Genomic DNA, 23,638 nt, shown 5'->3' with positions numbered 1-23,638 from the left:
GCCACACCCATCCCTGGTTCAATGCCTCCAGCCCTGCAAACATGGAGGAAACAGGGCAGGCACAAAACAATTTTGTTTGAAATCTCTTTCCCTAGGAAATGAGAATGATGACAATGATCCCTGGAACCTAAAAGTCCCTGAAACACAATTATTAAAGCCATCAACTTAATAATGTAAGTGGCTTTCAGGCCATTGACAAAATAAAAACTGCAATGATTGTTGGCCTTTGTTGAATTCTTTAGGTGCCAGGTACTGTGCTAGGCACCCAATAACCATTATCTCACCGGATCCTCCAACAATCCTATAGGGGAGGTATAGCCATTGCCCTCGTTTTACAGGTGAGAAAAAAAGCTCAGAGGTCAATTACCTTGCTTAAGGTCACACAAGCAGTAGGTAGGGGAGCCAGAATCCCGAACCCTCCTGCTGACCGGCTCCCCTCACTGCCCCTTGTGTCTAGGTGGAGTTTCATTAAGACAAACCTGAGCCTCTGTCTGGAACTGTGTCATTGCTACCACCTCTCCCTCCTCCTTCTTGACCCTTGTGTCACCAGGAATGATATAAAATACCCTGATGTCACTCTGAGGCCTGTCACCAAGCATTGTTTGTGAGGCGTAGAAAGGAAGGTCTTCATTTATCAAAGAGGAGAAGCACTTGCTACCAGACATGGCACAGAAGAGGGGCTACAGAAACATTCCTAAACTAAACTGAGGTCGAGAGAATAAAAGGAAACAGTCACTGTGTAATCAGGCCACATTTTGGTATTTCCTAGCTGCCAGCTAACATGATCATTCTCTCCAAGAAGAAAGTAGGTCTATGCCAATATCCTTGGCTATCCTGCTAACTTACCACTAGACTCCAATTAATGTTTGCTTAAATGAGAGAACGATATAAAAAGGCAGAAGGAGGGATAAGAATGATGATGAGCTATATACGTGCCACTTTAGAAGGAAGGCAGACTCTTTAAGATGACGAGGTTACCATTTAACAGCAAAGGGCATCCTGTAAGAGCATAAAGACTAGAATTAGGTCTTTCCCCAAAATAACCTTTTTTCAAATGAGATCAGTAGGTTATAACTTATATTTCTTTTTGTGAAACAAATTTGAGTGTCATAAAAATGGTTAAAAAGTCTTCCTATGGTAGCTTTTTCTAAACTTTTATGAACATCTGCCACATTCATTTGAAGTTTAAAAAATTCTGGCACATATGCAAAGGCATAATAAGGTGCCTATAGCTTTCAAGAAAAAAATAACAAGGCAGTCAAAAATAAGCCTCTTGCTGAATTGCCAGTAAGAAAACTAGAATGTGGGAGGAGATGGGCCGACCCAAGCTCCTTTCTTAGACAGGTCTCCTGTGGCCCGAGGTACGAGCTCCTCCCCCAGTATTACAGCCCATAGTTCCTGGGAGAAATCTCCCGGGAAGCAGCCCTCTCATTTGAAGGGTATAGTAGAACCACATAAACCCAACCAAAAAGCACGACTAGAGCGCCCCAAGTCTGAGTTAAATCCACAGGAGGCGATGAGAAGACTAAATTCCAAGATTGGAAGTTCATGGTTGCCCAGCACACCCAGGAAATGCTACTTTGTTCAGAAAGTATCTTAGCTGGCTTCAAGTGTGGGCTACTACTATTTTTCTTTTCTTTTCTTTCTTTCTTTCTTTTTTTTTTAGAGCTGACCATGCAGGAGTTTAGCAAGGCAAATTCTTCCCTACTCTAGCTAACTGACAGGACTAAGATTTATCTTGGCCAGTGCTTCCTGAATCTTCTCACTTAAAGCCTCTCAAAGGCTGAGCAGAGTCGACTCACACCCACTCACCTAGGTGCAAAACTCCATCCCAAGTGCTAGTTTAAAAAATTATTCATATTTTGCATCTCATGTTTTACTAACAAAAGGCCTTGTTTTAAGTTACTTACAATCATATTAAAGTAAAATAATGTTCTCTGTCCATCTTTGCTGGGTTCTCCAAAACTTTGATGCCTGTTGGGGAGCTCTAAATGTGCTCCGAATTCAGCTTCCCAGGTACTCACTCATCCTTCTTTTCTGAAAGCACCTGCTTGGTGCCCTGACGGGTGCTGAGGATACCACGATAAACAAAGTCCTTGTTCCCAACTCATGCTCCAAGGGATGGTGAAGAGAATGGGGAAGCAAACAGCTACCACCCAGAGCAAGAGGGACAGTAAGTGAAAGATGATGACAAAATGGGAGGATTTCTTGAAAGAGCTGGAGAAGGGCAGGGCTTAGCCATGCAGAGGTATGGGAATGCGGGATGGCTAGGATCAGTGAGCACACTGGCTAACAAGGGACACTGAGAGGACAGCAGGGTTGGCAGCAGCAAAGAGACTGAGCAGACTCAGGGGCGGTGCAGAGCAAGACTGGAAGGAGGGCCACTAAAGGTAGAGTGAGCCAGTAGAAGTCAACCCACTAAATGCCGGGACTATGACCTGGATTTTACATTTTCCTTCATACCTCCAGGACCGAGAAAAATGTCTGGAACCTAAGAGGCTTTCATTTTGCTAAGCAGATGAATGAATAAGGCTTTGCAAGAATCCAAGGAAAGCAAATAAAAAGTCAATGAAGGCAGTAAGGAAGGAACACGGTGAGAGACATGTCAGAGAGTTGGTACCTATTTAGAAAGAACAAGGAAGAGGAGCACTCAGCCATGCTCAGTGTGTCCCACTGTGGTGACTTTGCAGGCATTGGTACCATTCACAGGGACTGGGAACACCGGCAGGGGAGTGATGTAGTTTGGTGTGTGTGTGTGTGTGTGTGTGTGTGTGTGTGTGTGTGTGTAACACTGAGTTTGAGACATGTGTAGCAAACCTAGGTGAAGTTCAATTGGCACCTGAAACGCTTGGACCTGTGTTCAGAGAGAGCCATGCTAGTTAGAATCACAGCTGAGAGTGATTGACATTACCTTGATCGCTGAAACAGAAAGCCCTAGACAAGATGACTAGAGGGCATGTATAGAAGAAAAGCAGGCAGAAACTAGAAACGTGGACAATGCTGATGTTAACGGGAATGAAAGGAATCTGATACAGCCTTGCTAGCACAGTCTGGTGGGCAGGAGGAGAGGCAGAAAGGAGCTGTGCACTCCAATAGACCAAATGTATTTAGATTAGTGTTTCAAACTCTATAACAATTGGCATCAACGGCCTATTAGAAGGTGTTCAATTTAAAATTTTCACACAGGAGCTTTAAATACACCCCCAAATTTGACAAAGGTAAAACACCCCAAAAAACTCTTCAATCTGATCTAAATACACCACCCAAGATAGTCCATAAACTGTGTACTGTATGTGCTCAGGGCTGGGTGATGACAAGGAGGAACTGTTAACAGAATGTAGGAGCCACATGGCCGTCCTGTCAAATTAGAAATTTGAGCAGATTTCTGTGGTCTATTTTGATCAAGATTCTCAATGTCAAACAAACAGGTTTTTCGATAACCAACTTGTTTCATTTTCGTAAGCACAATAGCACAGTGTGCAACAGTTAGCGAAGAAGCAGGTGGTCCTCGTCGACGTGAAATGAAGGGAACAGAAGAAGAGAAGTAGCACTTCCTTTAAGACATGCAAAGCATCATCACAGACGGATATGGCTTTAGATTTTCCCGCTGAGAGCTTATCTCCTGTGCAAAATAGGCAAGCCCCCCACCTCCCACCCCATTTTGCTCTAGTACAAATTTAAGCTCTCTCCCGAGGAGGGAAAAGCTTGGGGTTCATATCTACAAATCAATGGCACTCACAAAAGCCCAGATAAGTCCTTTAAAAGAACTGCTATCTAATTGGTACAGCCATGCAGAAAGCAATCTGTCATCAGTCATAGCTTTGACCAAGCATTTCTACATTACGGGTTCTATGCTAAGAAACTAAGTCAAAATGCAGATAAAACCTTATGCATAAAGATGTTCACTGAAATGCTACTTATATTAGTGAAAAAGTATAAACAACCTAAATGTCCTAGAGTAACAGAAAAATGGTTAAGTTGTGATATATCCAAACAGAGGAATGACAGGTAGCAAACTGAAAATTATTCTTATTGAGAATAAATAAAAACATGTTGAAATCCCCATGCCATAATATTAAGTGACATATAATAACAAAATTATATATAAAACACATACCAATTAAGTATATTTATACAAAATATATATTCATAAAATAAAGACCAGGAGGAAGAGCAGTAAAATGCTAACTGGTTGAATTCAGAATAATGGAATTGTGGATAATTTTTAGTTTCCTCTTTATACTTCTATATATTTTTACACCACATTTTCTACAATAAAAAATATAACATTGTTGTAGTAGTTTAGAATAAACATCATTTTGAAAGGCAAATCATTTCCCTTCCCTTGTTCAAACTCTTGAGGACCTTCTTCCTCCTGCCTCTTGGAATTTCGCTCCCTCACCCATGAAAACTGACAGTCACCATGCAGAGAGGACAAACACTGGGGACAGGAGCCCAGGGAAAGGGTCTGAATGGACCACTCAGCTCCGTGCCCGAGAGGGCCCTGTGCACCAAGCGCTGCTTCCACACGCTCCCACGTGGAGAGCTGTGAATCCACACACTGTGTCTTTTCAAAACAAAACGGCCAAGTAGGGAGATGTAGGGAGGAAAGGCGCCAACTTACCTCCATTAAACTTAAATGGATTCCTATGAGGTAGGGCATGGGAGCACTGCGAAGAGAAACAGAGACACACAGCTGCTTTAATGTCTGTTGCTTCCGACAGAAAATTACAGATGGTTCACTATTTGGAGAAAAACTGTTTTAATAAACGTATGCACAGTTACATTTCCTTTCACAACAAAAATCCTAATGTGACATTTTGTTCCCAAGCCTAGAAACTTCAGAAGAATTTCAAAATGCAGGCAGCACTGGAAGCCGCACGGGTGGCAGGAAGAACCGACTCTGGCGTTAGTCCCTAAATAGCAGCTAGGCAACTGCTTGGTCTCAGTTGCCTCATCCTTAAAATGGGATCTTAGAAGCAAACTGGTAGAGGTTGCTATCAGAATGAGAGAAAATATACATCGAGTGATTAGTACAGTTCCTGGTACAAATGGGAACCATTATTGCCACAATTATAATAGGAAAAGCAGTTAACAAGGTTGAATATAGAATGATTTTTTATTTGCTATTTCCTTCTGCCATCAAGAGATGTGACCTAACTGTCCACTCTGATTTGAAAAAGCACATAGAGAGCAACCAGTAAGCACCTCCTCCACAACTGCACACAGGCCATTGGATGACACCACAATTCACAAAGCCCCTTCCAATGACTTCATTCACAGGGCAATGGGCCCTAAGTTGGAGACTGAGCAGGAGACCAGAACCCAACTCCAAAAGTTTGAAAGCCTGGCATCATGGATTGACTTTCTTTGGTTTCAGGATTCTGTGTACCCCCTCTCCCCTTACTCCCCGCGCCCCCCCTCCCCCGCCATTACCATTTATGATGTTATTTACCAATGACAAATGTTCTGAGCATTATATAAGGAAGCTCAAATTTATCTTCCTAATCCTACATAATAAAATGGTAATATGTAAATTACCATCACTCCTCTACGCCCACGATTGGGCCAGCAGGAGGCACAGGGGGCGGGACTCAGGGTGGCCAGGGTAGCTGATTGGGCCAGCAGGACGCTGAGCTCGCGGCGCCGCGAGCTCAGCGTCTGTACCATGGCTGCCGGAGGCTTTCGGAAGGCCTGGGGCACCGGCGGACAGCTGGACAGCTCCCCCGCGATCAAAGGCCAAAGCGGGGGACCTGGCCGGCTGTCTGCTCCGGCGCAAGGCCTTTCGAAAGCCTCCGCAGCGCTGGAGGCTTTCGGAAGGCCTGGGGCACCGGAGGACAGCCAGCCCGCTGGTGCACCAGGTGCATGATTAAATCATGCACTGGGCCTCTAGTCCAACAATAACCATACAAGGTAGGTATTATCTCCATTTTACAAATGAGGAGACAGGTCCAGAGAGTTTAAATCACTTATCTAATGCCACAAAACAAAGTAAATGGAAAACCTAGAATTTGACTTCAAAGTCTCTTCCTCTGTGCCATACAGACTTTGTAATACCAAACCTAAAATCCCCAGGCCCACCTCCTACACGACCTTTTTCTTGGGGGTAGGGGACGGAGGTCAAGGAGTAGGGAGGGAAGGAGCGACTGGCAATTTTTCTATATGTCTCTCCAGTGTGATTCATATATATGTGATACATCCTGTGAAAGGTGCAAAGGGTATTTTATGAGCCTAGAGATAAGATATCTGGCTCAGACTGAGGTGACCAGGTACCTTTCCTCTGGGGCAGCTGGGAGAGTGGGAGCGGACCTGCAGGCTGGCTTTCTTGGAGACAGGGTTGGGGAAACAAGGAGTGGTAAGAAATGAGAAAGGAGAGGTTTGCTTCCAATTTAATACTAAGGAGTTCAGGCTTTTATCCTGAAGCAATGGATAGGCAATGAAGGTTCTAAAACATCAGTTGTGCATTTTAAAATTGCTCAAACATTTAAAAATAAGAAAGGGCACAATTCCCTCATTACCATTTGACAAATCAAATTCTTCAAGCAAAAATCGTTCCCCAGAATATAAAATGTCCTCCTTACTATGATCTCAGCAGTAATATATATTGGGAGCCTGTAAAACAGACTTGAATATTAGCAGCCTAGTTTGGGAACTATTCTCCTAGAAGACTTTTGTATTTGACAATAGCTGAAGAAAGAATTATACACACAACTGCAGTGAAAGTGGGGTTGTCTTTTTTCTTTCTTCCTCTTCTCTCTTTTAAAAATAGGTATCTGCTGTGCACATTCAGCTTCTCTTCGCTTCCAGGGGCAAGGAAATGCCCTGCGATATTTCCCCCCTTAAACTGTAAACCATTAGTTTAGCTGCCAGCCACACAAATGCTCAAACTTCCCAGTGTGCCTGGCTCTGCTGTCCAAGTTTTTTTCCAGTGTACACTGAAATGAATGTGTTTCTAATTAAGTAGCTTCAGGAAAACGACAGCTTCAATGTCAAAAATACAAAGTCTGAACCCTGGCAGGAAGTCTTAGGACTACAAATGTCTCATCTAGTGGAACCTTGCCTAATATAATGAAAGGAAGCAGGAAGAGTGCAGAATTCCAGAAAAATGGCCACTTGTTAATGTGTCCAGAGCAGAGCCTAACACACAGAAGGGAGAAAAAAAAATCCATAACGTTTAATCAAATCTTATCAACTTTTCTAGCTCCTACATTTGATAATGCAATTGACCAATGACCCTGAGTTTTAATTAGCATTTCTAAACTGGAATTCCAATCAATGAATTAATGCACAGAAAAAAACATTCCAACAATTGTGAGAAAGCGGTGAAAATAAATACGTACAGCAAAAGACTCTGTATAATTCAACACAAACACAGGCTCTTATCTGAAAAAGAAATATTTTCTAGAATTTTAAATATGTCGGTTTTAATGCCATGCCCTTTTGTCCTGCAATAAAAAACAATGATATCCCAAAAGAGAGGAAGAGGAGTCTTACAGAAAGGACTACAGATGCAAGAAGGGACAAAGTGGACGCATTCCTCAGTATTGGTAAGTGGGCCTTTTTTAAAGCCCAATTATTTCCCAAGGAGTAACAATGGCCTATCATAGAAATGTAGTTTCTTAGCCAAGTATTGTTAGGGCTGCAACAGTTCTGTATTTAGAAAATATTTAAAACACATTTATTCTGAAATCACAGCAGCTCCATGTTTTATACGAATGCAAATTTAGACAAATACCTTTTACATTGTCGTCATTTGCTCACAAAGCCTCAAACACTTCCCTGAATCTACTGCATTTTTGCTCTGCAGATATACATACTAATTACAAATTCCAAGTGGGAAGAAGGGAAAAGAAAGGAAGAAAGAAAGAAAGAAAGAAAGAAAGAAAAAAAGAAAGAAAGAAAGAAAGAAAGAAAAGAAAAGAAAAGAAAAGAAAAGAAAAGAAAAGAAAAGAAAAGAAAAGAAAAGAAAAGAAAAGAAAAGAAAAGAAGGAAAGAAAGAAAGAAAGAGACCCAGAATCTCAACATCTCAAAGTAGTAAATATGTAACTGGGTAATTCTAGGTGTGTTCTGAAACAATTTCTATTCTCAATATACCTCAATAGTCATTGCTGCTACTGACTCGTTTTCTTTGAAACCTGTTTTCTATGGCTTTTTATTGCAGAGAGAAGTTTTTCTTGGGAGAAAAAAGTCACTCACCCATTATCATGTCATCTTAACACAACTACTTTTATTTTTGTATTATTCTCCTCCAATATTGGCCCATGTTAACAAACATTTTTATATCTTTGAAATTATAGAGTGCATATATTTTATTGCTTTCTCCTTGGCTACCTTAACATTTCCCATATTTTATACAATCCTTGTGATTATTTTTAAAACTGTGTAATATTCCACGAAGTATAGATGTACATAATTTATTGAACCCTATTCTTACAATTATACAATTAAGTCCCTTCCATCTTTTCATTATAAGTTATATTCAATGAAAACAAACAACTTCATGTGCACAAATCCCCAAACATGGAATTACTAAGTCAAAGGGCAGGACTGTTTGTTACATCTTTTGTTATATTTTGGTAGTGTGTTTTCTAAAACAGCAGTACCTGCCCCAGTGGAAATCTTCAGGACTGTTGCAGGGATTAGAGATAATCAATAAAGTGCCTACCATAGGAGCAGCACATGGTAGGCTCAGTAGGTGACTGTCATTATGTCCAAATGGGTTCTCTCTTAGCCTTTGGCATGGCTGGCACCTCTGGACCCATTCTCTTATTGCCAAAAGAATGGTTTTCTGTTCCTGCCTGGTTCTGATGGATAAATGGCAAAACTTGGTGAGGATGGTTGAGACTCGATGATGAATGTGGGGTGCTAGACCTGCATCCTCTCTACACATGGGTTTCTCACTCCCAGCACACTCCCCTGTCACCTGTCTACTTACTGAGTTCAGTAGGGTTGCTAATCACTTTCTTCAGAGGGCAACATTTACTCTTTAAAAAAAAAAATCCTCACCTGAGGACATGCTTAGAGGAAGGAAGGGGAAGGGAGAGGATAGAAGCATTGATGAGAGAGAAACATTAATTGGTTGCCTTCTATGTGCTCCCTGATTGGGGAATCAAACCCACAACCCAGGTTTGTGCCCTGACGGGGAATGGAACTGGCAACCTCTCAGTGCATGGGACAATGGCCAACGAACTGAGCCACTCTGGCCAGGCATTTATTCTTGATTTTATGTACTACCAAGAAGGCAAAAACTACCAAGTAAACTGATTTATTACTTTCTTATCATGTAGGATGACAAATTTTAAAAAGTACTTATCACTCTTCAGTATACATTAAAAGGAAAATAGAGCAAAATGAATTAAGCTATTCCTAAAAAAACTCTTCACGGTCAGAGTACGACTCAATTGAATCATTTTCTGATTTAGAGCCATCAATGTCCACGTTTTCCTAAGGGTATCTCGGTAACAAAACATAATAAAACTTCATTTACTAAAAACTATCTTCCTTTATTAGGCCCCAGAAAGAACTTGTTTGTTGCTTTTCAAGAAAATATGAATGCAAATATCTGTTTCACTAATAGCAAAAAAACGCTGTATTCTCTGCTCTGGGATCTTTCAACATTCACAGCGACTTTACATTTCAATGCAGAATCTGAGTGCAATTTTGCAGACATTTTAAACGACAATTAGACACAACATATACAGAACCAATAACACACATCATTAAAGTGGTGATAATATTAACAGTATGACCAGGTCCATGCATAGGCAGGCCATGACAATTGTGTCACAACTACTCTGTGGCTAACAGCGATTGTGGGATACCACTATATACCTCTGAATAGCAGATTACGGTGTATCTGTACTAGGCCTTTGCTCTCTGGGAATTATTCCACTGACTTCATCAGTTACATCCTGGAAGAGTAAAAGCCATTCTTTTTCCCTTCTCTCCTACAAAGGAAAGGGGTTCCATTGCTGGTGTCAACCAGTGACAATATGATGACCTTTACCTGAAATGTATGTTCAGTTTGAATCCTCTTAATGGGAAAAGGACCTAATATTTATTGAGCTACTATAACCCAGCTGCTTCAATGCATTCCTTATCCATAATTCTCAAGGCAAGTCTTCAAGAGAGCACTATTTCCCACATTTTCAGAATGGGAAACAGACTCAGAAAGGTAAAGTAACTTGCCCAACATCACACAGCTAGCAAATAGTAGAACCATATTCAAACTCAGGGCTGTTGGACTGAAAGCACATGCTGTGTTCAAGGTGCCCTGCAGCACACACTCAGTACTTCAGCCAAAGGAAAGAAGGCAGTGCTGACTTACTAAGGGAGATATTCACTCAATCTTACGAACTCTAGGCGTGGAATATACACCATTTCTCTTCCAGGTAAGTCCTACAGCATGAGCTCATTCCTAGCAATGACCAGGCATGAATATGGATGCTGCAGACTTATTAATGGCGCTGCAGTCCCCGTACATTATTACGGCACTTTCACAATTTGTTTAATTCCTTTCCTCCAGATAACTTGAGTGCTCTTAATTATATTCCCTTGAGGTGAGCAACAACTAATTGGAAAAGAGTCAGGTGAAATTTAAAAATTTTTTTAAAAAGAATACTGGCTGCTCAAATACATAAAATACAGCTTCCTGAGACAAGGAGGGGAGGGGACTGCAGGGCCATTAATAAGTCTGGGTGGAGGTAGGAGGGCCCAGACCCCCAGGTGAGCAACACCTCTTCTACTTCAGGAAGCAACTAGGTTAGAGCTGCCCAGGGATTTGGAAGATCCACTGTTTTTCTTTCCTTTTCCCCCATGTAAATGCATAGTTAGCATTACAATTTACACATCCTAGTACCCACCTTATTTCTGAGGCACACCACCTTCTTAACCAAATACCCTGATGGGCAAAGTGGATCCCACAAGGCTTTCCTCAGTTCACCATTTTTCAAGGAAAGGAACACTCTGAAACAGGTCTTACTGTTTGAGAGTTTCTTTTCTTGCTTTTTTTTTTTTTTTTTTTGAAAAGAAACAGAAGTGTAAACACAGCTTGTCCAAGCATTTTAAATTCTGTTCTGAAATAACGAGGCCTGGCATTGTTAGAGAGGTTCAAGGACAAAAGAAAGGGAGAAAGAACAAGAATAAAGAGCATACAACACATCATGTTGGAGAACACAAATAACCACAGCTTTGGTCTCACTGAAAGTGACCAGAGAGAAGGTCTACAGGCTAATATAACGGCCATTGTTGCACAGGGAGCCAGGGAGAGCAGCCACTGTTTACTGCGCCTTTGCCAGCACTAGGCTAACGGCATTTTCTCAGTGGATCCTAAAGGCAACAGTGTGAGGGGATACTATTACTACCACCAACGTATAGAAAAAGCAATGAAGGCTGGGAAGCTAAACACTCATTCACGTCACACAGCTAATAAACGACAAAACTGAGACTAGAACCCAAGTCTGTTTTCCTAAGATAAAGCTTATTATTTCCCAGACCAGCCATTGCCAGGCTGGGAAGGAGGAGTGAAAGGAGGTGGGAAGGCTTCCTCGAACCTGTTCCCTGAAGGCCTGCCAGCAGCTGTGCCAGCCCCAGCCCCTCTACACTCTGTCCGAAAACCCCCCTCACCAAGGAACGTCTTGTTCTAAACCTGCCTTGGGTTCTTTGTAGGCCTCAGTCCCCTTCATCCCTTAAGTCCTACTGCCCCCTCAAACCCCAGGCTCGGAGTGCTCAATGGTTGCTAACGCCCCACTTTTTATAGGCTTTCATCTGGGCTGCCCACTTGGCATAAGTTACATCTGATTTGTGTGATTATTTTAGACTGTCAGTCGCAGGAGAAGTGGACGGGTTCCTGTTTCCATGTGCAGAGCACGAAGAATAAGGACAGTGGGGCTGCTACGTACGTACTGAGCGCTCACCAAACACCAAGGGCTGTGCTGGGGCTTGAGCTAACTCATCTCATTTCATCCTCAAATTATCCAACCTGCACCCTCCATTTCACAGATTAAAAAAGGGATTCTTAGAAACTTGTGCATGGACACAGTTGATGGTGATTCCAGCCCAAATCCTTCTATTTCAAAGCCTCTTACGCTATTCTTGCTAAACTTCTTTTAACCACTATGTCACACTTACGAAAAAAAATGGGCCTGGCCGGTGTGGCTCAGTGGTTGAGTGTCAACCTATGAACCAGGAGCTCACGGTTTGATTCTGGTCAATGGTTTTCTCTCATCATTGATGTTTCTCTCTCTCTCTCTCTCTCTCTCTCTCTCTCTCTCTCTCTCTCTCTCTCTCTCTCTCTTCCTCTCCCTTCCTCTTTGAAATCATAAAAATATATTTAGAAAAATAAAAAAATGGTTATTTGATATTTATAGCTGAAAAATCAAATAGCAAGTGGACACTTCATAGCCAGGAGAAAACTACACTTGCCTTACTAGCTTTAATGAATTAATTGATAACTCTTTTTTTGTCCCAGACAGGACTTAAGGTAGTTTATATAAATATGTTCAATACAGCAATGAAAGTAGGGAAAGAAATAGGGGCAAAGGGAAAAAAATGCAAGCTGGGGTGAGGTTAGGTTCTGCACACCTGCTGGGTGCCCACAGATCTGTCTCTGAGCACTCCAGCTGCCAAGCCAAAGAGGGAACTAGTATCATAACGTGATTCATGGTGTCCAGAGAGGAAAACAGTCACTCAGGCGCTTGAACTTTTAAAAACAATGGGAGGGGAAAGAGAAAATTAACATCTTATGATGCATTTGTTATGTGTTGTTTTCTATATGCTGGTCAGCAGCCAACAAACATTACTATGTGTCAGGCACCACGTGGTCTGAGGATAGAGAAGAGAAAGAGCGTTCTGGTTCCTGCCTGTTTTACGGGTAACAGCAGACGTTAAACAAGCACGTTACTGTATGTGTGACCCTGCTGCGGGGACATTTACAGGTGCTGTGATCACCTCATTTCATCCTCGCAGCAATCTTGCAAACCTGATCTCCGTAATTCACAGAGGAACCTATGGCTCAAAGAGGTTAAATGACCTGACAAAGGTCACAGCTGGTGAGAGGCAGAAAACACAGCTTGGAAAGTAGAAGGGGTGCAAATGCCATGAGTTCATCAAGGTTTCTTCGGGGAAAAGGTATTCAACTTTTCGCCTGTTTTCCAACTGGCCCTCCCTGATTTATGAGCCATAGCAGAGGATGAGGATCCCTGAGAGGAAAGGAGCAAGTCTAGATTAGGAGAGGAGGCAGAGACTGCCTAGTTTTCACCTGCAATTTTGGCAGCCGAACCACAGGTCTCACCACAGTGGAGGAGCTGGGTGTGTGTGGAGTTGGGTACTGGAGATGGTTTGCTAATGTGAGCCATGTGTATATCACTGGAGCTGATGGGTGAAGGGGGAGAGCGAGGACAATGCCCTCTGAGTGTGGCCCTATGGCTTTGTGGAGTAATAACTCTGGGGGTTGGGAGAGAGGCCTTTAGAGCACCAGCCACTGAACTCAACCGAATGAACACTTGAGTTACAAAGATAACGCCTGGAAGAAAACCTGTAAGGTCAACACCAAAGCCTGGAACAGCCCTCCCTTCTGTGCCTCCTTGGTCTACCCAGAAGGAGACAGACTTGCAAAACATCAGGAAGGGCTCCATGGCTAAGACCACTGGAGCAGGAGAAGTTAATCACAGAGGAAAGGTCAGGAGAAGGGGCCCTCAATTGCCCCAGAGAGTTCAATGAGAACCATAACAGCTAGAGCCAGCTGCAAAAGGGAAGCCTCAGAATGTCGGCCACCAGCAGCCCACGAGACCCTTGTAGAAATGCAGGAATGAATGAGGTACAAAAGAAACAAGAAGAGAAAAGAGAAAGAGATATATGGAAAAATAAAGAGAAAGTAACAAAAACCCCCCAAAAATGTAAAAGTTGAAAATGCAACTGGTGATAAGAAAAAAAGATTTTCTCTTTGTGTTCCAGGACTAAGACATGCCACATGCCAAGATGCACAGCATCCAATTTCCTTCTTAGCCTCTCAGTCTGTTACTGTTTAAGGGGAAAACAAATCCAGTTGAGAGATGACTCTGAGCCTAGCCCTGTGCTTGTGCTTGGTGTATCCTCCCTTGTGCCCAAACTCAGAGAGGCAGGGACACATCACAAAAGCCCTCCATTGCTGCAGCTTTTGTGGTGAGGGCATCACATGGTCTGTGGATCCTGTTCTATTGGTGACCAGGAACATATCTAGACTGTCTTTGCTGCTGAGACCACACACCGTGCCTTAGAAGTTTCAGAGTTTTCTAAGTGTTGGGTTCAAGATAGGCTCCCAGTCAGAGAGGAGTGAGGAATTACATACAGAATGTGTCCCAAGAAATGGAAAACCAGGCTAAGGCTTGGTCATATAAGCAGAGATCAGAGCCAGCTCTGTCCCATGGAGGCTAGTCAGAAACGGCTGGGGAGGCAGCCTGCTGCCCTGTCCCACATCAGGCAACAGCGGGGGCTCTGGAGGGTGGGACCAGCAGGGCAGGTCCAGATGCTTAGATGCAGCAGCAGAGGAGGTAGAGGGCCATGGGGTGGGTAGGCTGAGGACAACTGCCTTCCTTACCTGGGGAAGGGTCATTCCCATGGTAAAGGGACACCTTGCCAGTCTCAGCACCACTGTGGGAATATCGCTGCTGAGGCTGGGAGAGAGTACTTGCCACAAAATGGAAATCTTTAACAAAACCTACATAATACAGCATTCGGTATAGATAAGAGAATGCCAGCCACTCCTGTCTACCTTATCTACTTCCATCCTACCCCAGTGTTGGGAATTTCAACTGGACTTTGCTGGGTCACATAAGTATGCACAAACATATACATACATAGTAATACATATTGACTATAAATATATATATATAGTCATTAACAACAAAAATAGTACCTACTACTTAATAGAGTACCTGTTTTGTGTCAGTAGTAATTACTATTCCTCCTTGACAGAAGAGAAAGTAGGCTCAGAGAGGTTCAGTGACCTCAAAGCTAATAAATAGGGAAGCCAGAACCAAAGCCAAGTTTTGTTTCCACACCACACCACACCACACCACACCACACCACACCACACCACACCACACCACACTTCATTGAATTCTATTTCTGCCACCAAGAATATCAACAATCCCACTTACTTTAGCAATTTATTCCCTATGCCACATTTCATGGCATCAATGAAGGTAAAAATTGGAGTGGAGCCATCTGATTATCCAGATGTCACTTCACAGCTGTGTCTAGACTGATGCCCCCATCACCCATGTAGACTGTGCACCCTGAGAGCAGGCATATTTCAGACTGTTTGCTAAGAACCCTAGATGGAATACAGGATGGGACATGGGGGTTTGGTTCATAATTCTACATGCACTACATATAAAGAACCTAGAACCAGAGTCTCTCACAGAGAATCGAAGTATGCCCACTATGAGTAGAAGAATGGCTTCCAGAGTCACCTGGAAATAAATGCCAGGAACTACAATGCATTTTACAAAGACAAATGAAAAATCCAAACCTTAATTGTGTGTATCTGATTTAACTTTTCAGTTCAACCATGCTCTCAGCAAGCATCAGAAGTTAGTTACTACCTTGGCTCTTGACCTGGCTATTTCTTTGGGGGAACATGAGAACTTGTCCTGATCTGATGTGGAAATGTTTTATCACAAAGGTGTGTTAACAAGTGTCCAAAATAACCCAAATAAACAATTAAATTTGGGAAATGATTTGTGGTCCTTAATTAGTACTGCTTCTGAATAAATAAGGGAGAAAAGGGAATTTACATGGGAAATACCATATGGACCTTTTATTAGCAACATTTAATTAGCATATTGCCTGGTACATAGTAAGTGCTCTATAAATATTTGCTGAATGAATGAATAATTAATCAATGATAACATAAGTTTACATAATGCAAGTCATCAAGAAGCCTACAAGAATTTTTTCACAAAATCTTGGTGATGGGTACAACTTCTTTTCTAACACTTTGGAGTGTTAGTCAACAAAGCTTTAATATCAGGTGGCCTTGGATTGCAAGTTCAGGCTCTACCATTTCTTAGCTGCTGAGAGTGGGTATGTCATTAACCCCTCTGAGCATCAAGTTCCGAATCTATACAATGGAGCTAATAATACTTGCCTTATACCTTGATTTTGAAGATTTGCAATAATGTTTATAAAGAGCTTGACACATACACTGGACTCAATAGATAGTGATTATCTTAATGAAAGGGAATGCTGATTCTCATCAGCAAGTTAATCCTTCTGTCCCAGAAGTGGGAAGGCTCTGACAACACTGGCCAAGGTCAGGGCTGCCATCAGCCAAGGTAGGGATCATTCTCATGTTCATTTTCAAAGTTAGGAGAATGGCACAGATCTAAAGTAGAAAGGAACTAGCAGCACATGTTTTTAAATATTCATAAGGGCTGGAAATGTCTTACTCCTTTCGTTTTCTCTGCCATCTGCTTTTGTTTCTTTTCTTTTCATTCTTATGCCACAGCTGCAAATGAAAACAACCATACAATAACTCAAGTTAAATAAAAAAAAAAATCAAAATAAAAACAATCTGAGGGGTAAAAAGAGAAGATGAATTATAAACTTTTTCCCTGAGCTCAGAGACTACAGAAGCAAGAATAATGTTTAATGCAAGTTAAACCCTCTGGAAACCAAAATCCATGTCCCATGTTTGTAATAACCATAAGAGCAACCACCATTCACTAAATGGCTCCTGTGTGCCACTTGATGACCAATATCTCTCAATCCTAAAGCCTTCCTTCAAAGTAGGTAAATTAAACCCATTTTACAGAAAAAAATTGCAGATCAGAGGTGCAAAATAGATTTTTAATGATTACACAGCTAATAAGAGATGAAACTGAGATGCGAACCAGGTCTGCCTAAATCCAAAGCCCAGGTGCTTTCTCTACCACCCTCTTCAGAAATGGGAAGAGACTTAAAAAAATTAAGTTGGGAAATATTTAGGGAAGACCATTTGTGCTAAATCGATTTATTCAGATAATTAAAACCCGTGATTATAGCTCTAATTAAAGTTAACTCAGATAATTGGTTGTTGTATTTGTGAATATGCAATTAAAGTCTTCCACATAACTGCAGGGTTTTCAGCATCATACTTTCCACTGACTCACTGCATCCCAGAGTTTTGCTCTACTGGCCTCTGTTCTACCAAAGGCTGCATGACAGCTCTTGGGGGTCTCTGAGCTCAAGGACCATGACCTATGCTACAACAGCAGGGTCTGGGCTCAGCTCCTTTTAACATGTCTTTGTCCTGAAGTCAATGAACACCTCATCTTCAAGTACACTGTAAAAAGCTCTTATAGCCTACACTACACTGTTGTCCTGAAAACTCCTAGCAGCATGTACCTGAAGAAAAACTGGCAGCAGTGGTCCTCATGTGTTAATTACACTTGCGAAGTCTATTATGCATAGAAAGGGCACCTGCTGGCAGTGAAAATGACTAGAATCTGCCCTTCCTGTGCAGTGAGTAAATTGAGAGTTCATTTCTACAGGAGATAATAGTTTTCAGATTCCATTTCGTGTATCCCCTGCATGGGGACGTACTTAACATTTAAATCATCTGCAGAGGAACAAACCTCCTTCAAATTTACATGTTCCAGGCTCCTAGCACTTTACTTAAAATGCTAGTTATCCCTGCTGACTCTTACCACCAAGGATTAAACGCAATGTGGTGAAAGTCACTGAGCACAATAGAGTCAAGTTATTAGCATTGACTCAAATTTCATGATATTTGTAGTTTCTGACCAAATCAGTGGTAGCAGGCTGAAGGTGATCAAATCAAGCCTTGAATGGAGGACCTGTTTTCCTCTTGGGGTCATTTACTTCATCATTTTTACATCCTGCAGTTAATCAACAGATACCAATCCCCACCAGCCTGTAATTATCCTTTGGTCAAATGTCAAATAGTCCTTTCATGAAAACAAGAGACCAGGAGACCACGTTCACACAAACAGAAATTTCCAAGATGGAACCTAATCACAAAACTCACTCAGGCTCAGAAAAATACAGGTCTTAACTGTGATTTTTAGGAGTGGAAGTTTGGGTTGACAGGGCTTAGCCACTTCCTTGACAAGCCTTCCCTTCTAGGTTAGACTTGCCAGGATCTTTGCTCTCAGCCAGGCTGGTGACCCAGTTCTCGATGGAGCTAGAGTTAGATGGGAATTGAAAGGAGGATCTCAGATCAGCTTCCACAGGAAGGAGTCAAGCAGCTAATAAATCCTCTAAGCAAATAAGAAAGGAGGGCTAGGACCTGAGATGGCAGCTGAAAAAAACTGGCTAGAATACACACTGATTTTTCTTTTCAAAGTAAAACTTTTCAATTATAAAAACCACACTTTCTTCATAGAAATATATGAAATATGAAAAATAAAATAAAAATCATGCAGAATTCCTCCCCCTCCTCCCCATTATGAATCACTGTTAACATTTTGGTGTATTTCCTTCTAGATTTCTGCCCGTGTGTGTATGTGAACACACATTTAATTTTTATGTTATATACACCATGATTTTGTTTGTTTTATAAAAATGGAATCATACAGTACATAATACCTACATTGGGGCAAGTTACTAAACCTCTTATGGCCTTGGTTTACCAGCCTGTGAAATGGAGCCAATAACTTACGGGTTTCTATCACTGATGCAAAGGAGATGGTCCAGTGACTGGGGCATAGGATACATTCACCACTGGCAACTACTGTGATCATTGATGTTACTGACAGAGCATTTTCCTCTCCACAGTTCTGGGAATGTAAGCTGCTGGGTTTAAACTAGCTAACAAATTAGCAACCAAAACTTCCCAAATAACAGAAAGCTAAAGTTATACTATTACCAACCCCTGACAACAGGAACCCCTGGGCGTTCATATCTAAAGCACAGCATCAAGACACACAGGTGAGTTTCTTCCAGGGAGGACCCTAAGGTTTCCCCTTAGAGCACATGTCTGGGTGAGGTGTGTGGGGGTTATGAATCTCCCTCTGTGTGAGGGCCCCTGAAACATGTGCCTGTGGAAAAGGGACCTGTGTCTGTGTGTCAGTATGGGGGCCATGTCCCTGTGAGGGTGTTGTATGTGAGGGGCGGGGGTGGCAAGAGGACTGAGTGACACTGTGTGAGTCTGTCTTAGAAGACATATGCCCCCTTTCTACCTTTTCTATTTTTCTCAAGTGTCTCCCCTTTGCCTTCCTCGGGTGTGTATTTTGTTCTTTCTTCTCCTCCACTCCCCTGGCCTGCTTCTTCCTCTGCGTCTGCCTCTGCCAGCCCCTCAATCTTGCATTCAAACAACAACAACAGTGCTGGAGAGCAAACACAGGCCTTTCCTTTGAGAGACATGGCAGTGGTTCAGAAGCTCCAAAGGAGCAGCAAGTCTAAACAGAGGAAGACCCTTCATCTCATAGGAGGTAGGGGAAAGGCATGGATAAAAGGAGCCACCTTGATAAGAAAGATGTAGAGTAGAGGGATGAGCTGATTCACTTAGTGCTAGGCCAGAGAGGGACGCTGAGTTTCACTTGATGGACCTGAGCAACTTCTTTGTTGTATCCATGGCTTCTTGGGATGAGGGTGAGCTCAACATTAAAATCAGAAGTACTGTGGAATATCTTTAAGGTCCCAGGACGATCTGGCTACCTTGGTGAACCTTTTCAGTGGCAGGTTGGCAAAATGAGATAGAGAACCAGCAAAAATTATGACTGACCGTATTCAATCACTTTGAACCAATGGGTCCCTTTCTCCTGAAGTTGCCAATTTCTGGCAGGCAGTGCCTTTTCCTACAAATGCACAGTGCTCCCTTATCAACTTCTGCTGACTTGAACTGTCAAGAGACAATTTTTTAAGCACATTACCCTGGAGAAATAAATTGTTCAGAAGGAAAATGGATCTGAATCAGTCTTCTTGGTGATCTATTGGAGACAAGACAGTGGTGATGACAAGGCTCCTGCAGAAACATGCTTGAGCACGCACCATGAGCCAGCTTTTCTTCATGGTGTCCCTTCATCTGTTATATCATTTCATCTTTATATAAATAAGTATAGAACTTCATTTTGCAGATGAGGAAACAAAGTCTTAAGCCAAGTGACTTGCCCAAGGTGGTAGAGCTGACTTTAAAGCCTGCCTGCCTCCCACTGAAACACAGTTCACTGAACACTGAAATTCCCATCAAAAAAACTTCAGAGGGTTTGAAGTCTGGCTTGTGCTTCCAAACCACAGTTGAGTGCAAGTCTTACAGAACGTGCCAGGACATGGCTGAAAGTTGAAGACTTTGGGGATCTCAACTGTTCTTGTCACCAGTTTCTAATTTGTCTTAGGAAAAAAAACAAAACCATCATACAACTACTTGGTGCTTTGGTTTCCCCAAATTGAGAAATGAGAAAAGTATTATCTACTCACTTGAACTCTTAAGAACGCCATGACATATATGAAAGCTGTTTGGAAACAGAAGGGCCATGCAATCGTGTGGTCTAAAACGCATGTCATTTTTGAAGCTAATATTTTTCATTTAGAGTCATCAACTGCATTACAAGTTACAGACCTAACTTCCATGACAGTTCCTGGAGAAGGAAAGCAGAGGTGGGGAAAGCAGCGGCTTACCAGCAGTAGTCCAGCAGGTGTGGTGGCAGGACGGGGATGTACACATGCTGCCAGAACATGGGGTAGAGCATGGCGGCAGACCCGTGGATACAGGCCGTCAACTGCAAGAGAAGCAAATCAGAGGCTTAGAACTAGCAGTCAAAGTGAGACACTGTCCTATTGGAGTGGAGCAAGAAAATTAAATACATACTTCTCAAAGTATTTAAAATAAATTAACTCAATCACCCTAATTCAAATTTAATAAGAGCCTGCTTTTCAAAAAACAATCTATTTTTTCCCTGATTATGAAGCTAATGCACAATGACAATAGAAAATTTAGAAAATGGAAAAAGGGATAAAAGGAAACAAAAGTCTTCACCATCTGAAAATAATTTAACATTTTGGGGTATTACATATATATGCACTTGTATTTCCTTTTCTAATAAAATTAGGATTATTGTAACTACAGTGTTCATTTGTTCCTTTTTTTTTTTTTGCCAGTATGTTCTTTTTTCTTCAAGTCAACATTATTTGCTGGCATTTTCCCATATCTTTAAATACTCTTAGAAAACATATCTTTTAACACCACTCAATAAATTCCCCATACTATATTTAATCACTCTTCTACCATTAAGTTATATAATCAGATCAGGTCAATAATTTTTATATCTGGTTCCTAGATGTAGAATTCAGAGACAAAAGTTATAAATATTTTAAGGCACTTAATAAATATAAAAACATAAACATTGTAAATGCATTCACATAATAAATAGATGAAGGATGGAAGCTCTTTACACTCGCCCAGCCCTGTGCTACAGTGTCCCCTTATACATCACCAGCACTAAGAACTGGACTCAAGTTAGCTTTAAACTGTATCTATCTTGATTTTTTTTTTAATTCCTCTGTTTTGAAGAATGACTAAAGCTGAACATCTTGTCATATATCTCTTGACTATATTTTTTAGGTAAATGGTCTGTTTCCTATTCCCAGGCCACTTTTTCTAATGAGTACTAGTATGCTTAAAAATTGATTTGCAAGAAACAGCAGATATGCAAAGGACACTAAAATCCTTTGCAATGTTTTGGAAAAAAAATACTTCATCCTTATTTAATTTTCTTTGAATTTTTTGGGGGTGAAGAGAAGGTTTAAGTTAACACATAGAAAAATTTCTTCCTTCATGATGGTTTCCACTGCTTTTATACTAAGAAAGTCCCCCAAATCTTTCCCCAGCATTTAACTTTAATCCATCTGGAATGAATTTAGGTTTAAGGACTGAGGTGAGAATTTATTTTTTCCACATAGTTAATCAATGGCCCCAGCACTGTTAACTGACAAATCCTTCCTCTCCCTATTGTTTTGACATGCCCCTGTTTCATATTCCTTTTTTTCTTAAGAGCTAGATACATCATACAATCAATACTTTATATAATTAAATTTTTGGAAACAAAGATATAATGGAATAAAATTGTTAAAAGATTCAATACAGTGAAAGGAGGAAAAAACCAACACCTTGGGAGATATGGCTATGAAGTGACAAAAGCCAACAACACATGCTTCTCTCTGTCTTGTTTCTTTGGTTTCTGGGAAACCTGTTCCCATGAGGACTTTGCTTCTTTTGGAAGCTGCTAACTGGCCTTTGTTGACAGAAAGACATTTACGTGGTGAAAGAGTGACGTGCCAAGGCCCAGTTAAAAGAATCCCAGAGGTTAGTGTAACACGAACAGCTTTAAATGGGATATTCTGCTGATGTTTCACAGTTGTGAGAGCTGTGTATTAAATCCAGGGCTGCTACTCCCCGCCCCCCACCTCTTTCCTCCAGACACTGTTCTTTAAACCAGGTACATGTCATGAACAGGAGCTGGTCCAGCAAGCTCTCTAGGGCTGTTCCCAGTGACACACCAAGGCTTGTAGGTTTAACCCATTTTAATATGCTTCCATATAAAGGAAGCTGTCATATTATACATGACTAATCTCTTCAGCTTTAGAAGAGATGAGAATCTTTGCGGGTTTGATTCCACCCTGAAGTCAAGCTGGGGGGTGACACTGGCCTTGGACCCCAGCTCTTTCTGCCCACCTTTAGCTGCCACAGTAGTCTTACATAAAGTGCTGGTCCCGTCGTGTAACACCCTACTCGGAAGTCTTTGGGGACACATCTGAAACAGGCATGTCTCCACCAGTTCCCAGTCTACATGTAGAGCAGCATCTCCAGCCACAGTCTCTCTTGCCTTCTCCAAGTTTATCCTTGGAATAAAGGATTTGCAGATGTAGGAGGCGTTATGTACTCCTTTTCCTTCTTTCTCTCTTTCCACCGGTCCTCTAAACTGGCCTGAATTTGTGCCCAGAGCAAACTCCTCCAAGTGCTACCTTCCTCACATGGCTCTCCTGGGCATACACCCCACTATCAATGGGGCTATAAATGCATGTGTGTCCTCTCATTGTAAAGTTCAGAAAGACCGGTCTCTCTTTTCCTCTCAATGGTCTCGGTGGTGCACTATATATGTAAGTGCCAGCTAATGCAATCTTTCTTGAATAAATAAAAAATAGTTAGAATAGTTCTCCCTATTCTTTTGACATGCCCCTAACTAAAGATAGTTAGTGGCTTGGCTTTTAATAGTATTGGACCAATATTTTCATGAAAGTCACAGAGTGGGGTATATGACTCAAATTCCAAAACAATGCCAGTAAGCTTAGACACAAGATATGCCATTTCTTGGAAAATCAAGTCAATGAATTCATTCATCCATTCATTCCATAATATAACTCTACAACACATCAGAGAAATAAAAGCACTTTAAAACCTACAAGTTGCCACACAAATGTAAGTTATCATCACATAATTCATTTGGAGTTCTCTTTGAAAAAGTCATTCAATAGAATGTTCCTAGTTCAAACAGAACTTGATTACCTGCCTCTTTTTAGCTTAAATTGGTTTGAGTCTAAATCCTATTTCAAGTGGTAAAATGATCTTATCTTCATACAATGTTCTTTTAATGTTTCCTTAACCCCAAAAAGGAAAAAAAAAAAATCCCCTGCCAAGCTGGATGCCAAGATTTTAAAA

General features: G+C 41.6%; 1 protein-coding gene across 14 annotated transcripts in view; it reads right to left on the bottom strand.

The window, feature by feature from the left end:
* DENND1A (DENN domain containing 1A) overlaps positions 1 to 23,638 on the bottom strand; it is a 470,320-nt gene that overhangs the window by 183,622 nt on the left and 263,060 nt on the right. For all 14 annotated transcript variants that reach the window (XM_079791022.1, XM_079791014.1, XM_079791024.1 and 11 more), the window contains 2 exons: positions 20,602 to 20,702; positions 4,625 to 4,670 (listed from right to left, as the gene is read on the bottom strand). In XM_079791022.1, the coding sequence (XP_079647148.1) occupies positions 4,625 to 4,670; positions 20,602 to 20,702 (147 nt within the window). The remainder of the gene's footprint in view (positions 1 to 4,624; positions 4,671 to 20,601; positions 20,703 to 23,638) is intronic.

Source organism: Cnephaeus nilssonii (assembly GCF_951640355.1).
Source record: "Cnephaeus nilssonii genome assembly, chromosome: 14".
NCBI classification, from domain to species: domain Eukaryota; kingdom Metazoa; phylum Chordata; class Mammalia; order Chiroptera; family Vespertilionidae; genus Cnephaeus; species Cnephaeus nilssonii.
The sequence above is the reverse complement of the archived record's forward strand: the minus strand, read 5'-3'. Positions and strand labels throughout refer to the sequence as shown.